This window comes from Anthonomus grandis, chromosome 5 (assembly GCF_022605725.1).
Source record: "Anthonomus grandis grandis chromosome 5, icAntGran1.3, whole genome shotgun sequence".
NCBI lineage: Eukaryota > Metazoa > Arthropoda > Insecta > Coleoptera > Curculionidae > Anthonomus > Anthonomus grandis.
The window spans coordinates 19,688,398-19,706,560 of NC_065550.1; the positions used below are offsets into that span (position 1 = coordinate 19,688,398).

General features: G+C 32.0%; 1 protein-coding gene across 3 annotated transcripts in view; it reads right to left on the reverse strand.

The window, feature by feature from the left end:
• Positions 1-895: 895 nt before the first annotated feature.
• The window catches only part of LOC126736832 (homeotic protein proboscipedia), a 232,748-nt gene continuing 215,480 nt past the window's right edge, over positions 896-18,163 (reverse strand). For 2 of the 3 annotated variants that reach the window (XM_050441382.1, XM_050441380.1), the window contains exons 4-12: positions 13,118-13,260; positions 5,912-6,098; positions 5,724-5,855; positions 5,544-5,677; positions 5,274-5,484; positions 3,499-3,741; positions 3,203-3,442; positions 2,995-3,146; positions 896-1,534 (exon numbers count right to left, since the gene is read on the reverse strand). In XM_050441382.1, coding sequence (XP_050297339.1) covers positions 1,223-1,534; positions 2,995-3,146; positions 3,203-3,442; positions 3,499-3,741; positions 5,274-5,484; positions 5,544-5,677; positions 5,724-5,855; positions 5,912-6,098; positions 13,118-13,260 — 1,754 coding nt within the window. In that variant the 3' untranslated portion in view covers positions 896-1,222. The remainder of the gene's footprint in view (positions 1,535-2,994; positions 3,147-3,202; positions 3,443-3,498; positions 3,742-5,273; positions 5,485-5,543; positions 5,678-5,723; positions 5,856-5,911; positions 6,099-13,117; positions 13,261-18,163) is intronic. The other variant, XM_050441381.1, reaches the window with a different exon arrangement.

The window sequence follows — 18,163 nt, forward strand, 5'->3', positions numbered from 1 at the left end:
TATGCGAAGATCAAAAAAATCTTTCATGTGGCCTCAAAAGATGGACGTTCAAACCATTGCAGAAAACGAGATACTTTGCACTTTAAAACCACCAATTCGATTATTTAGATTCGAAAATATAAGCAAAGTAGATTCCTTGAATAAAAGTTAATTACGTACTTAATAATTGACATTAACGTGTTCATTATTTTAGTGAAAATGTTAAGTTAACAAAAATGTTATGTTTTTCTTATAAGTTATGGAATAAAAGTTTTTGTTTATAATCTTTTTTTTGATGATGATTTCCAATGTAATACTTTATGTATGTTGACAAAAAACTAAAAAATGTGATGTAATTTTAACATATTTTTAAATATGATGCGTTTATTCAGAAACATTCTTTTTAAGTAATTAGCAGATATCCCAAAATCATGTATTTACTAAAATTTGGTGCGCTTCTCCAAATAAAATAATAAAATCTAAAAAATATGCTGGTTTTATTTTTTTATTTGCAATTTTTTACGAGTGACGGAAATGTTAAATTATCTAAGACCTTCTAACAAAGCCAAAAATAACAGCTTAAATCACAATTTATTTCCGCTTTCAATGTTAAAACCTAATTTTTCAAAGCTGTAGCAATTTAAAAAATTTATGACATAACTTAATTCCTTCATCAATTTTTTAAAAGATACTGATACTGAAATATTAAAGGTTATTGAAAATGACCCATTTATATCTTTGTCAATTTTCTTTACTTATATTTATTTCTTTTATTTAGACTGTATGTCCTCACTTACAATAACCCCTTCTAAATAGCATATATAATTTAATTTGACAATATGCTTCCTATAAGGTTATTATAAACACTTTCATATATTTAAAACATTTTATTTAACATAAATTGAATGCGAATCATCTTCACCATTTTATAGTCACTGTTATCTAGAACATCGTTGGAATATTAACCATAACCCATTACATAATTGTTAACATTGAATTGTCAAAAGAAAATAAAACTGTAAGATGTAAGACAACTACCTAACCGTGATGATGTAAATTAGCGAATATGTGTTATCTCTAAAGCTATATTTTCCGACTAACACGACTGATTTGTACATTTTTACAATATTTACAATAATAATAACTATTCCATTGACCTAAAAACTAACTGGACTTAACAAAACAAAAAAAACATTATTAACAGAATATATATCACTTAAAAACAATTTGATTGCACATTACATCATATTTGATAATACTCTGGGATATAATCGTTAGCCAGGTTACTTAAAAAATTAAAATCTGATGATCCGTTGCTACTCTCAGGCGGCGCTACTTGCTGATTTGCGTTTGTAGTTGTACTGTCGGTGTTGTAGTACTGGTGGAAGTTGTAATTCTCACTGTTTTCTGTGGGAACACTAGATGGCGGAGTCATCACTCCTGGAGCAGCATTAGGAGGAAATATTTCCGAGGTCATTGTATATGTAGTTTCTCCGTTTGGCGGTACTTGATTGGATGATTGGGTATGAGGATAAGCGTTTTCATAGTAACCCATCTAAAATAAATAAAAAGTTTTGATAGTTACTTATTATATTGACTTATTGACTTATTGTATTACCATCACTATTTAAATAATATTAAATTTAGCATTTTGCTTCATAAATAAAAGATATTTTGCTAGTGGATGTGTAGGTAAATTTATGCTACTTACTATAAGTCGTAAGGAAATATTTATAAAATAAATATTCCCTGGTATTTTTCGTAAACCACAAAATATGGTGTTTTGCTATTATGTGGAGTTTAAATGGAATTTAAATCTTTCAGAATCTGAAAATTTGTTTTCTAAGTAGGTTATAAATTTGCCTTTCTTGCCTTTCATTTTTTTTTGGAGGGTTTTTGAAAATTTTAAATAATTACCATAATTAATTAATAAACTTAATTTATTCTAGAAGAGCTGCAACATCTAATAAACTGAGTTGATGCAAAAGGACAAGAAATGGGGCTCAACATATAAATATCAACAAGACAAAATTGATGGCCTTCAGTCGACAACCACATCCTGATACTGCACTGCAGATTGATACGAAAAATATTGACAGAGAAATCCAGCTTAAGTATCTTGAATGTTCTTGAATCACCGAAAAAGAAGATGTAGAATAGAGACAGCCTGAACAACATTCCAAAAAATGAAACCTGAACTTAAATTTACGGCAGAGAATGATCAGTGATGCTGTACGGGGCAGAGATCTGAACAATTAAAGCCGCTACAGTTAATCGGTTAGAAGCTTTCGAGATGTCACACCGGCGAATGCTGAAAATATCGTGGACAGCTAGTAAATATAGTTAAGCGCAGGAAAACCTGATATTTTGGACATGTCTTCAAAGGAGAGCGATAGAGAATCCTACAATTGATCTCGATGGGAAAAGTAGAAGGACGTAGAAGAGTGGTAAGAAAGCAGGCTTTCTGACTAAGGAACATTCGCGAACAGACCGGTATTCGCGGCGAAGAGGAACTATTCAGATTGGTGCAGAAATCCAATAGAGGACTTGCGACTTGCCCAAGTAATTATCAACGCGAGGAGGATCTGATGAGCCACTTGAAGAAGTGTTAAAATTTGATAATAAATGGCACTACCTTTTTAAGTATTCTTCTATAGTTCGTTTTAAATTTGATTTTCTCTACCTCAAAAACGATATAAAATTTAACTATTAAAACGTTGGATTAGTTAGGTAGTTTCCAAGTTAGAATTTTTATTCATTAAAGTGATTTCCGGTTGATAGATAAAACCTTAGCTCACAAGTATATGAAACAATCTTAAGTGAATCATCGTGTTTAAGAATTATTGGTCTGGGATTGAACTTAATTATGCAAAGTTTGATTTGATAATTCTAAATACCTGAATAAGTTTAATATTTATTTAAATAGTGACCTATTATCCCAGAAAATTGGTACAATATAGAATTTACGGAAAGCTTTTAACTAAACAATAAATAAAAAAGTACTGGTGTGCCTACCTTATTCTGTTGCTGAAACTCCTTCTGAATTTGAGTGTTAGCATAATAGTTGGCATCTTGGACGGTGCTGGTCATATTGTGAGGTTGCATATTTTCGGTTCCTTCTGAGCTGTACATACTATTTGATGCATATGGATAATGATTGTATGAACCTAAAAAAATAACTAGCTAGATTGTAAATTTAAAAGTAATTAAATTATTTTCTTACCATGATCAGAAGGATGGTAGCTGTGACCATAACTGTTTTGATTGTTTCCTGTTAAAGCATAGTTTTCTGCACCATGAGTTTTATTATAAGCATAGTTGTAGGCAGCATGCTGTTGTGCATAGTTTTGATGAAAATTATGTACTCTTGAATTTCGACCGGTTCTTGGCAGGCTGTTGTGTGATTGTCCTCTGCTGTACCCAGCTCCATCTGTTACTGTAGTATGATCTGGATTATACATTCCTACACCATAAAGAACATTATTAAAATAAATATTGTTTTAATTCTAAAAAACACACCATCACTATATAATTGTGGTCCCATTCCATACGCTCCCTTGTTTTTGCTATAGTCAATCTGATTTGTATTAGCGATTTGATATTGTTGACTTCCAAAGGTTGCAGATACGCCTCTGGTGGCAAATGGAGGTATCGAATTGGGTGGCATATTTTGGATCGTTACAGTCGCTGATGCTATGGCAGTAGCAGTTGTTGGAGAAGATCTTGGTAGGTGGGATGGATACATCATTGTCGGCGACATACCTGTGAAGTAAACAGAAAATGCAATAAACAGCAATATTCAGTTCCAGTACCTGGTTGCCACATTTGAATAAAATGGACTTTAGTCTTCTTATACAACATAAACGAATATTTTATATGTTAATAATCAATATGGACAACTTCTTAAGAATATAGTTAGAAGTGAAGTTAATTTTAATTTTGCAGGCATCTTGAAGAGTTGAAATGTTCCAACATCTGAAGTTTTTTTTGTCTCAACGAATGTTACTAAAAATGTTGCCTTATAATTATTCTATCTGTAATTTAACTTATCTTTAGTTTATTATAACTTACATATTATTTGAAAAAAAAACGCTCTATCACTGGACTAAAACATTTTATCTTAGATACAAGTTCAGTATATTAATGTGTCAAATATTTATGAGTGATCAGCTAAGTATCTGTGAACATTCCCTCAAATTTGCTGAATCTTGAACATTGGTTAACAAAATTGTCTGAGAGTTTTTTTGAGGTACAAATAGCGTTCTTGTTAAAAATTATTGGGTAAAAATTATGCACTTTCTGGCCTATTCAGAGAATATCATTGAATTTTAAAGAAACCTCCCAGGTTTATTGGTGTGCTAGATTTCGAACAAAGGAAAAGTAAGGATTTGGTTAAAAAAAGTTCGGAAAAACTCTTTTTATATCTATCCACAGGATAATAAGTTGATCTTACCTTAAAAATATGCCTTTAAACAGACCTCCCCAATTTTTGTAACTATATATTTGTCTTACTTCACTTCCTCATATACAAACACTGTCATTACTAACAGCATTTTAAAATAGAATCTGCGCATTTAAACTTGTACTCGCTTAATGAAATACTTCCCATTTTATAATTTTTAGCATTTTCGCTCCGTTAAGGGAAGGGTCGAAGGGGATGGTTTTCGTTTCCTTTCATGCTCACAGTATATTAGGGGTACGAAATATATTAGATCATTATAAGGTTACTTAGGTTTTTGTCACCGTGATGACAAATTTGAGATCCGTAAACCTGTATTGTATATGAATGTATATCACCTAAGTTTCAAGATCATTTGAAGGTCAAACAGAAGATTCGACAAAAGATGTTTTGAGAGGCGCTCAATTTAAATCATAACACCTTTTCATACCTATTTTACTATTTTTTTTTCGAATTAACCCTCATATGTTCTTGAAACTCAAATGTAGGTTAACGGACCTTGAAGTAGGCATCACCGACCGCAAAAACTTCGGTAAGCCCTGATTAATTACGGTAATCTAACATTTCGTATAGCATATATTCTATATATATTCTAAACATGAAAAGATATGTAGTAAAACCATCCCGTTCCATCCCCGTGTAGGGTGATAGGGGGATGATGATGCATAAAATCATAAAAGGGAATACGATTTTTCATAGGGAGATTAGAGGTAGAATAACAAGTGTTCGGATCATCCGTTTAAGCTAAAATGACTTATTTCTGTCGGGAGATACTAACTGTTTTTTACTCAAAAAAGATTTTTATAAGTTGCCATATAAAACTGAAATTGCTTACCCAAAGCTCCTGAATGTGACACGCCGCTTGTACTAGCACCAGTTGCAATAACAGGATTTTTCGGTGACATTTTTGCTGCTACAGATGGCGAAGTACTGCTGGTATTCTCAAGGTGACCCAAATTGTCTTTATGGACAATGCTGCTCGGCGAGGCCTTACTTAAACTTACTTTTCTATCACATAGGCTCGGTGAACTTCTCTTATTTTCAACCTATTTAATGATAATAACATTTAAAATATATTACAGCGGATGCCTAAAACACCACTTACTTTGATTGTATTGGAATTGGGGGTGGTTCCGCCCTTTTTTACTTTTAAAGTTGCACTTGAGCTAGCGCATCCTTCATTTGATCGAGAGTCTTCTTCAAGTAGTTTATCAAACGAGCCGGCACTACCTGTAATTTCTTAAGTAAGACTTAATTTTAAATTCTATGCAATCAAATTACTTACCGATACTACTGGGTCCATTAGAATTGCCATTACTGAATGCCCCTGTATTGTTATTTGTCGCACTTGGGGTGTTATTGTTGTTACCCCTAGAAGATGTTATATCTGGAACCTCTTCTGGTGTTCCACAAAGACCTAAATATTTTATATTTAGGGTATGACATATGGTCTTATTGCATGTATAAACTTACTTGCTGAAGGCATTTCGCATCCCTGACAGCTCTTTTTGGACATTTCGTCATCTAAGTATTTATCTGATAGCTTAGCGCTTTTGCTGCCCTCGCTAGTTACGGAATCCTTGTCATCGCCGTCTTCTCCTTGCTTTCCAAGGGTTTGGCGTTTGTGTTTCATTCTTCGATTTTGGAACCATACTTTTACCTAGAAGAGTTAATATATTTAAGATTAATAATTTATTAGGTAACTTAGACGGATTAATATACAGTGCATCCCAAAAGTTATGTCTAAATTCATTTAAAATTCAGGGGTTTGTTCGAAAAAAAAAACGCTCGGGCCCGTCAATTTTTATTTCAAGTTACGCATTTTTGTACGTGAAGTTTGTATATACAGGGTTGCTCAAAAATAAATTACGACCATCAACTTAATTTTTTCAAATGAAAGCACCTTTTTTTATTTTATTTTTAAATTTCGCGTGGAATTCTACATATGTTTTATGCATCATGTCCTATACCTAAAGTCAACAGCTATTGAAAAAAAAGATGACCAAACATTATTATTGAAGTTCACCTTACGAGTCACCTTATCTCTGAGAATTTTTATACAGAGCAAAATTTTATTCATTCGTGTTTTTTTTTATTGTTGGCTGGTGACCGTGAATTTTCATAGAAACTGTATGAGAGTTGTACGCCAAACAGATATTGTCAAGTGTAAAATGTACGAGCAAAGTTGCAGTTTTCACAACGGTAAAGTTAACGGAACGAGAAAAAATAGAAATTCTGTGCATGGTTGGTTTTGGTGATAGAACACGTACTCAAAGAGAAGCTGCTCAATTATTCAATGAAATCCATCCTGATCGTCCTCCGATATGTCAAAAGGTGGTGAGTAGACTAGAGGCTAAATTTAGAGAATTCGGTCATGTTAGAGATCTTCCGAAATCTGGTCGTCCTGCTCGAGATGAAAATGAACAACTTGACGTTTTGCTTTCTTTGGAAGAAAATCCAAGCACTCCTCTGTCGCAGATTGGGGCAAATTTACATATGGCGAAATCTATAGTTCACCGAATAGTTAAAAAGCACAAATATCACCCCTACAAAGTTATTCTTGTGCAAGAGTTATTTGATGTCGACCCTACAAAGTTATTCCTGTGCAAGAGTTATTTTATGTCGATTTCGATTAGCGAAATGAGTTTTGTCAACGCTTACAAAACATGTGCAATCTAAATAATAATTTAGTAACAAATATTATTTTTTCCGAAGAAGCCACGTTCTGTTTAAATAGTAGTGTGAACAGTCAAAATTGTCGATATTGGGCAACAGAAAATCCGCATTGGATGTAAACACCCAGTACCCTCAAAAATTAAATGTGTGATGTGGAATAGTGCGTGGAAGAGTAATAGGTCCCTTTTTCTTTGAACAGACTTTAACGGGACAAGTGTATCTCGATTTTCTCTAATTTGAATTAGTTCCAGCATTACTAGCTTTATTTCCAAATCCATTGTACCCAGCCTATCCTGACGAAGAACTAATTTTCCAGCAAGATGGCGCTCCTCCGCACTATGCTGCAACTGTGCGTACATTTTTGGATGAAACCTTTCCCAATCGGTTGATAGGAAGGAGAGGACCCATAGAATGGCCTGCTAGGTCGCCTGACCTAACACCAATGGACTTTTTTTGTGGGGATACCTCAAGTCGAAGGTATTTGTTAATAGGCCAAATAATCTAGACGACTTGAAAGAGAGAATTCGCCGAGAAGTATGCGCGCCATAACTCCGGAAATGATTGAAAATGTGCAACGAGACTTTATTGATCGCCTTGGATATTGTCAAGCCGTGAATGGCAACCATTTTGAACATTTAACTTAATTTTTGTTCTGTTTTTATTTGTTACATGAATCGTCTTTTTTTCGATAACTGTTGACTTTAGGTATCTTAGTTAGTAGGACATGATGCATGAAACATACGTAGAATTTCACGCGAAATTCAAAGATGAAATAAAAAAAGGTGCTTTAATTTGAAAAAATGAAGTTGATGGTCGTCATTTATTTTTGAGCAACGCTGTATATACAAACTTCACGTACAAAAATGCGCAACTTGAAATAAAAATCGACGGGTCCGAGCGTTTTTTTTTTCGAACACACCCCTAAATTTTAAATGAATTTAGACATAACTTTTGAGATGCACTGTATTTCATTTTAGTTTGTAAAAACGCCTTAAACTTGTACCAAATGCAAGTAATAAAATAGGACAATATATTCCATGAACATTTAGAATATTTAGAGAATTACCTGAAGCAGTAATTTTAAAACTTCTAATATTTGTTTAAGTACTCATTGAATGTTAATTGTCGCATTGGTGATTGACGAACATTTGTCAAATTGCTGATAAAGCTATTAATTAAAAAAATTATTAAGAACATTTTAAGATTTTGTAAGCTAACCTTTTCTGTTATTTATAATTTCGCTTGTTAGTGCAAGATTTTCTAATTTAATTTGCTAATATACAGAGTGCCTCAACTCAAACTACCCACCCCAAATAAAAGTTTAAAAAATTTGCTCAAATAGAATTTATTATTCAGGTAAAATTTATTGAGGTACCTATTAACTTTTCAAATAATAACAAAAAAGAATGACAAATACCTATCAATCATTTATGCGTTTGGTACATTAAGTCTTAAACACAAATTTTTTAACAATTTTCAAAATGACGTTCACGTTACAAGAACGAATTGAAATTATTGTTTTTTACATTAGAAACAAAAAATGCGCTTGAGACCGCTGAGAATTGAGCTGCAGCTGCAAGTCTTAATGAAATTCATCCTGAACATTCTTTTACCCATAAAAGTGTGTTAGAATTGTGGAGAAAATTTACAGAAACCTGTTGGCAACAAAAAACGTGAAAGAGACATACGAAATTAAAACGTTGAAGTTGCACTCCTTGGCCATGTTGCTATGGCCCCAACTAGTGTATCTACTAACTGAATCTATCAACAGACGTATCCCGAAACAGCGTTCACCGAATTTTAACATGACATAAGCTTCGACTCTACAAATAGCAGTTGGTTCAGGAAATGGACGAAGATGACGTTGATCGCAGAACACAGTTTTGTGGAAATATTTCGGAAAAATTGAACAACCATAACTTGTCATTGTACAATGTTTGCTTTTCTTATAAAGCCACGTTTTCCTTAAATGGAGAATAAAACCATCACAAATGCAGGTACTGGAGCGACAGTAACCCTCATATCCAGCACAACACATATCCAGCGTCCTTTAAAACTACATGTGTGGGCGGGATTTCTAGGCAATCACATTGTTGGATCATACAGGCCCATTTATCAGAGTTTTTAGAAAACAACCCGGATTTGGTCGAAAACCAGCCAGTCTTTAAACATGATAGAGCACTACGCTCGTTTTGTAAGAGATTTTCTAGATGTTACTTTTCCTGGTCGATGGATTGGAAAGACGGGTTCAATAGACTGGACGGCACGATCACCTGATTTAACACTGTTGAACTTCTTTCCTTGGCGAAACCTAAAATCAGTTGTTTACAAGACGCAACCAGAATCAGTTGAGGATTTAAGACTACGAATCGTAATTGAATGCCGTCAGCTAACTGAAACATTTTAAAGGGTTCGAGAGGAATTCGAAGCTCGATTGTATCACTGCATGGAAGTAAACGGCGAACATTTCAAACAACTTATAAAATAAATTATTCTTTGTACAAATCATTATTAATTACATTTATTATTATTAAAAATCACAAAAAGTTTATGGTTTTTATCTCAGTCCGAGTGCATCAGAAAATTGCTCTTTTTCAAATTGAAACAAATTTTTAAAATGTTAATTTTTATTTTGGGATTCTCTTTTTCTCCACTACCAGCTTATTTTAATCATCTTCTGACCCTCATCATTAGTGCCGAAGCTTAAAGCGGCTAATTTTTGTGGTAAGTTAATTAAATTAAAAAAATAGCTGTCTATTTGACGAGCTGTGATTTCAACAAGAATGACAATAGAGGCCTCAAAGTTGACAGTTATACTCAAGGTCAAAAGACCTTTAAAATAAGTATCAGTTGACAGTCCTTTCCATTTAACATTTTGTTCACCCTCGCTTAGAGGGTGAAGTGGCGGAGCTTAAAATAGGCGCAAAATATATCCCCCTCAAAACAAAAATCGACGGGTCTGGGCATTTTTTTCTGTCCTCAGTTCCCCTAACTAGAGTTTGACTAGTATTAGGTGTAACGTATGCCGATCAGAGGATATCTCAGAAACACACCAGCGCGAGTGGGAAATAGGGAATCGGTTTAGCACTACAGTTCTCTCTTTAACTTTGCTTATGATTTTCTCTTTCATATTAATCTATAGATGTATCTGCATCCAAGAAAATGGTTTAATCTTTCAGATTTGGTGACCTCAATTGATGTTATATAGTTATTTGATATAATGAAATTACATTAATTTTTTTTTGAAACATGATCCCTTAGAGGGCGCTACGGATACTCATTCCGAAGTAATTTAAGGAATGAATACTCTGGCCGCACCGATAACGGAATGAAGTTCTTCCTTATCACAAACTATATCGGAATGCATATATTTCGTAATATCTTACCATTTCATGAAAATATACTAGTGTAACGAATAAACATAGGAACATTTTTATAAGATTAGCAAAAAAAATTCTCAACCAAAACTGCCCTAACGACTGAAATCGTCGTTAGCGAATATGTATATCATATATGATAATAATCATGTTTTAGCGTCAAATCTGCCCTAAGGGACTTATCTCTATGAATGTCATGTAATGATACAAAGTTAGGCCCAAAACTATGCAAAAATTGTCTCATAGCTAATTTTTTTTAAAGATATATGAAATACCCCTAGATCAAATTATTAGATTAGAAAACCTCTTTCCTTGACCAAATTTTTTAAGAATATTTAATGCTGTCAAATATCACTATGCTGTCAAAAATTAGATAATTATTGCTAACGAAATATTGCGTTAAGAATCATTGAAACATTGATAGAAATTTGATAATAGGAGTCAGTTATAAGGGTATATGGTAAAATAGATAACAACTGATCGCTTTTTCATAGAATTAGTAAAAATATTTTTTGGACTAGCTTTGTCATTTATTAGACTGTACCTAAATACATTTTAATGATGGAAATGCGAAAGATCAATATTAAAATTTTTTAACTTGGTAAAGGACAAATTTTTAATGAAAAACTGCTAACGATTACTTTTCGATAATCTCTGTTTCTAAACGAATAAAGTTCTTCTATTAAATTTTGACATTTTATTATAACTCTGTAGGTATTACCTGTGTGAAAACATTATCAAAAGTATCTATAAGGCACTGAATTAATATTTCATAATGACGGCAAAAAAAAGTTTATATATTATTTAATAATGGAATATCAATAATGGCAAGGTTTCTGCTTTTTCTGGATTTTTAAATAAACGCTTAGTCGAGGAACTATTAAAAAATATCATTAAATTAATGTCGTTATTTCTAGTGTACAAGTTTATAAGCATGACTGAATATATTTTAAACAATTTTATTTTCAAACCGTGATATATTTAAACCAAAATTAACATAATATCGTGCTTAGAAATTGAAACCTAATTTAGTGAAATTAGCTTTCTCAATCTATCTATATAATGAATAAAATATACAGTGTTGTTTTTAATTTTTGAATATTTCTTCACCTAATATGAACCATTTTCCGGTACAAGGTACGCCTAAACCAACTTGATTTAAGTTTATACTATTATGACAATATATGATGGAGGCAGTTTGATTTCCATATCTATTTCATTTCTTTCAGTAGTGAGTTTTTCCAACTCCAATCTGGTAAACAAAAATCAGTTTGGCTTTTAAAATTATAAAATCACTGTAGATTATGAGAAGCATTCGATTGTATAATAGGTATTAATACTGTTGAAGCCTAATAAGTATAGCTTACATGGTGCCGAGCTTTGGGAGGATTTTAAGTCATATATCTCTGAGAGGACTTAAGAAGTCTGTATAAAGGGCACGTAAACAAATATTTTATAATGGCATGTCAATAATTTACGACCTCTTAAAAGCTTGAATCTTTCGAGAGATATGGATGATAATTCGATAAAAAACTCTATAGATCTGCAAAAAATTATCGCTGTGGACACTCAAAATATCAAGACTTGGTGTGGTGCTTGTAAACTTTTCCTTTTCCTATTAAAAACTCGTATTATAAAATTCAAAAATATAAATATGAATGTGGAAAATAGTGCTATTGACATTTAACTCTTAAATGTTGTTAAAGCTTTCAAATTCCTTGATTTACATATGATTACAAATGAAAAATTCAATCTCACTTACATTTAAAAAACAAAGTTAGCTTCAGACTGCTATTGTGGAAAGGTTACTGCCAGGGAGGCGCCACTATTGCCAGAGCTAATTTCCCACTGCTGGTATCCTGACTTATTATATCACTTGTTATATCTCTCTTATACAAGTCTTAAGATAGCAAAACACAAGCGTCAACACAATAATTGTGTCATGTTATTATACATTAACAAAATTTTTGACTATTGAAAAAAAAACGAGGCTATTTGATACATCCTGTATGAGCCATTTTTATAATAAAACGAATGGACGTGAGCAATTTTTCTAAAGCATAAAAATCTGAAATAATTTATTCTTTTTATTATGAGGGCACTATATATCTTGTATATCTAAGAACTCGTCGAATATTAACTTTGTTCATTTCGACCTCAAAACGTCAATGGCTCTAATTAGATAACAAATCGTTTCTCTTCGGAACAACACGTAACAACAAATGGACTTGTGCACATCGCAATCTGTCGCCTCACTAATGAAAAATCTCGGTCTTGCAACCTATTATTTCCAAAGGAATTAATGTAAAAAGGCAAAAAGACGTTACGAGTGGAGTGTTATATGTTGTTCTGATCATTAATCAGGGCGAAATCCATTAAGAAAGACGCGACGGTACTCTTCGATCTATTAGGTGGGTTTTACTTAAGCTCGAAATAATTGGAAACTTGTCTTGGACTGAGGCCGTTTAATTTGATCTAATTAGGTTTATTAAAATATAGTTTTTTTTGGTTTTTGTTTTACCCAGCCTGGGTTTTTAAAGAAATTATAAATTTGATTGATACGTTATTTTTGTCTTCCTCGAACTTTATAATTTAAAAAATCGTATTAAATAGTTACAGTTTTTACCTGTCTTTCTGTAAGATCCAAAGAAGCAGCAATCTCTATCCTTCTTGGCCTACATAAGTATTTATTAAAGTGAAACTCCTTTTCTAGCTCTAGAAGTTGAGTGTTGGTGTACGCGGTTCGAAGTCGCCTCGGAAGGCCATTTTCTGAAATAAAAAAAATAATAAAGATAATGAACGTACTTGCCGATCTATTGATCCAAAAATCCTTCCATTTAAATAACGGCATGAAACCGGGGATAGAAAACAAACTACTCTGCATTTCTAATTTCCAACGTCTTTCCTCTGGACCCGCGTAAAAAGAATTCAGTTAAATATGATTGCGGTAGGAGGGTGGCCTGCGTGAGATTTATGCACGGGGGGTAGCGAGGGGGGAACAAAGCATTTAGCTTCCGACGCTAAATTTTAATCTACTTGCAGAAAAGCAAAGGCGTAGAAGGAAATTTGGTTTTAAATTATGGGTTTATCTCGGGTTTAGAATAGAATAGAAATAACAATATAAACAAAAAGTTTACACTTTTGATAAATATTTAATTCAAGGATAAAATAATTTTATTTTATTAATATAAATAAACCTTATATGTAGCTTTAAATTTTATAGCCTGTCAATATCTCTTGTCATCTTAATGACGCGGGCCATTAATGAATGGTTTGTTTTCTGACCTTAAACTAATGTAACAGTTAAAGGACTGCAGATACTATTAAGGATTGTAATTAAGTTGAAGTTTTTCACGTTTAACATAAGGAAAAGTATGTTTCCTACATAAAGAGGTTAGGCTTCATTTCGCCGGTTTTTTTAATATTCTGTATTTTTAGTCGTGCAATTTTTCTCAAAGTTGGTTAAATTTTGGAATCTTAAAGACTCACTTATTTATTTTATTACAATCTGAATCAGGTGATTGTTAGGATTTTAAGAATACATAGACCTTCATAAATAATAATTTATTCATAAGCTGTTACTAGCAGAACTCTATTCATTAATTAGTGCATAATCATTCAATTTTGTTCAACACCCTATATATAACCGCCATATTTTGACTGTAGTCTTAAAACTTGTTTTTTTTTATTCTATTTATTTCTTTTTCAATAAAATACTTCCACTTTTATTTAATTTTTAAATTCAATTTCAAATTTGAAATATTTTTCATGCATTTTTATCTTGCAGCTATGTTTGTAATTCGAATAATAAATTTCAATTTTATATTTAACTAACCAACATGCACTTTTTTAAGAATAACATTTAAGTATAGCAAATAGAAATCAGATTCAGGTCCATTTTGAACGATCTTGATCTTCTCTTCGTAAACTTTTCTTCTAATATCTCCACAACAGAAATCATTGGCCTTAAGTCTGCTAAGCGAGCTGGCCATTCTACTTCCTTTTACCCGCGAAGAGTCCTTTCGGTAGTGTCTTGATCACGTAATCTGTATACAGGGTAGTTAAAGCAGGAACTATGTCAAGAAGGAACGGAAATAGATCATTTAAAAAGCCCGCGTAAAAGAAGTTTCGGAATTATTTGTGTAACTTAGTTGACACCGATGTTTCCTATACCCATGTCACAAACTTAATAAATATACCTGGAATGCAAATCTATCGAAATCCATTGAAAAATACATGACCACTACTAGGTGGCCGCCATTTTGCGTGATTGTGTCCTTTCGAAGTTGGTCACCCTGAGAAATTTCAGTGGTGCCAATTGTAGGAAAACAAAACATTTAAAGTTTTTGGAAGGTTAACTTCAAGTAACGTTATGTTAGGTGTTGTTGCCAATACAGCGGATTTCCCGCTATAGATTTAGCGGAAGAGTCTGTAACTTAGCGGGTTAAAATTATTTTAGCTGACAGCGGATTTTTTAGCGGTATAACTTCATAATTTAGCGATAACTTATCAAATAACGGAACCACGTCAGTATAATTGGGGAATCCCAATATGATGTGTCCTCTAGCTTGGAAACTAAAACTGGCTGGGGAACCCCAGAATGGAATGGGAAATTGTTATCTCTTATTGATATTGCTTTGGAATTGATTTTTGTTAAGTAGATAAGGTGAGTTAGATTAATTTGTGTCTAACTAATGAAACTATTTAATTTCGATTTATAAAGTAGGGAATGAAATAAAAGCATTAGTACTTATCCGTTTGCTTTATTTAGATGTGCTGTATTTATGATCTTATATGTACTTACTTTACACTTATTTATACTTATACACTTACTTTTTGCTTTGTTTGCTAAGTAGTCAAAAAGAAACCAAAAAGAAAAAGAGGGAGAAAAAGATTAATTTCTTGCAGGCATAATTAAAAAAAGACGAAGAAGAACCAAAGACGGACAAAATAAATGAAAAGAAAGATTTTTAGTTTCGTCCAGGCGGTTAAGACCATGAAGAAGAAATACAAGAAGAACTATCTGTGTGCCTGCAGTACCTCAACTGATGCCTGTAAAATTCGTTGTTTTCTTCCAGGCACTAAAAGAAGAGGAACAAGAGAAAGAAGAAGAAGAAGACATGCAGGATAAAATTAATGAACTGTATGTAAAAGGAACATCAATAATTTCTTCCAGGCAGTTGATGTTATGACAGAGGGAAGCAAGCAGAACTGTGGACTAAAGTAATTTAACTGCCGGTAAACATTTTTTTTTAATTATAAAAAAATTCGTTAATTTCTTAACGCACTTAAAAAAAGAATAAGAGAAAAAAGAAGAAACTATGCATGATTAAATTAATGATTTGCCTGTAACGAAAAAATCAATAATTTCTCCAATATAGTTAAGGTTCTGAAGGAAAAACATATAAGAAGGACGGAGGTCTGTAGTAACTCAACTGCATGTCAAAAACTCGTTAATTTCTTCCGGACACTTAAAAATGAAAAAATCAATGATCTCTTCCAGACAGTTGATATCATGATTGAAAGAAAATAAAACAATATCTGTAGTAACAAACAATATCTGTAGATGTTTAAAATTACCTATTGCTATTATGTAACGTAGGCATATAGATCATAAATATTATTATAAATAAAAATGCGTGTTTGACTTTTTCCAGATCTTATCACCCACAGAATATTTATTATCAAAGGGTAATTATACATTACTACTAAATAACTATACACAAATCTATACATACAAAATTTGGATGCTTAAAAAGTTTACCTGCCAAATTTTTTTTATTATACCTTAAGTCAATAACTTAACTAAAGGTAAAGAGTACTGAACACTGGTTAGCGGATTTTGACGGAATTAAGACTCAACTACAGCAGAGAATCAGATCGGACTATTGGCAAGACTGGTGATGATTACAAAAACGAAATAAGAAGGTATATTTAGTTAAGCATTTAAGATAGTTAGATCTCTGTTAGATCTATATTTTTATTATCTATGTTTTAGACTCGATCTATAATTTGGTTTAAAAATTTTTGCTTGTGTTTACTTAACTTTAACTACTTTAACTAAATAAATTAATACTAAAAAATTATAATGCTTCCAAAAATCTGGCAGTAATTTATTGTTTGTATAGCTTCTCTTCTGACATATCAAATTTATTAAAGACCTGTGGAGACCGCTAACAAACGCTTAAAGCGCCTTATGTAGTGACGTTATTTTTGGTCATGGTGGGCATTTGCATTAACATTCCAGGTATATTTATTGAGTTCGTGACTCACGTACAATTTGAGCGCCATCTGTCATTTAGTTCTTTTACAGTACCTAATTGGTTATTTCATCTCAAAAGTGTTTTGTGAACAAAAATATCGAACGTTGAATTTGTCCTAAATTTTGTATTGAACTGGGTCCAAAGCCTGAATATGTTGTACAAGACTTTTTACTTTTTTTCCAAAAATAAATTTACTACTTCGAGGCAGCGGTTTTCACTCGATAGATGATATAAAGCAAAATTGCGACGAGTAAGTAAAATCCAAATATCACTTTGCATTTAAGGTTTCTGCAAAAAATGTTTTAATATTATGTTATGTAAGAAATTTCTCCCCATATGTTTAGCTTCATTAATTGTTAAAATGTATGCCTTTTAGTAAAGATTTTCTGCTGAAGTTGATTAAAATTTCTCCAAAAGGCAAAATAAGACCTTATCAGGAAATAAAATATTTCGTGTGAAATTTATATATTATATATATTATATTATATCATTGTGAACGTTTTGCATGCGCTTACAAAATTGAAGATGCTAATGAAAATTTATATGATTTTGTAAATAACCACGATACTGACCTTTTGAGTTTGATGCCTTCAAGCATCCTTTAAAAATATTTAAGGTACAGGGTCTTGAAATAAATGAAGGTATTTTAATTATATTATTGTCAAGCTTAACGGTCAACGTAAATTTTTACGTAGAAATTACAAAGATACGCTAAAAAATAAAGTGTAAAAAACGAACAATTTAAGCCCATTTTAAGAGTATTGTATTTTAGTTTATTATCGGTTGGCAGATTGCTAGTTTTTGAGTTTCAGTAATTTAAAACGTCAAATATATATTATTTTTTATTAAAAAATACTTCAAAATGCACCACACTGTATATTTCAAGAGCGAGCCGCCCTCTGCTTGAAGTGCCCTCAAAAAAAGAAAACTGAAGGAAAAAGTTCTGCGACGATAAAAACATCTTGTAGCCACCAAGATTCCGTTCGCTCGAGCACATATTCAAATTATCAGCGAGTTTGTTTTTCGTATTTTTAAAGTTCTGCACCCTTCGTTCGTATTTCGTATCTTTTTTTCTATAAATCAGAATTAAGGGTAAAGAATTTTTTAGCGAAGTATTTTAAATTAACTTTTTTCTGATAATTTTACAAGAAGACTGATTTCATAAAAAGAGCATGTACAATTTTGATTTTACTAGTATCTAGTTTATTAAATAAGGTAATTATATTAATAAAGTATATTGATAGTATAAATTTAATAATTAACAAATTTTAAATCCAGTAATTTTTTTTATAAATTAATTGTATATGATAATCACAATTTATTTATATTTTTAAAAGACTGATGTTTTTACAATATTATTTCTATCATTATAAAAAGTCTAATATAAATTAGACCGCCACTATTAATTC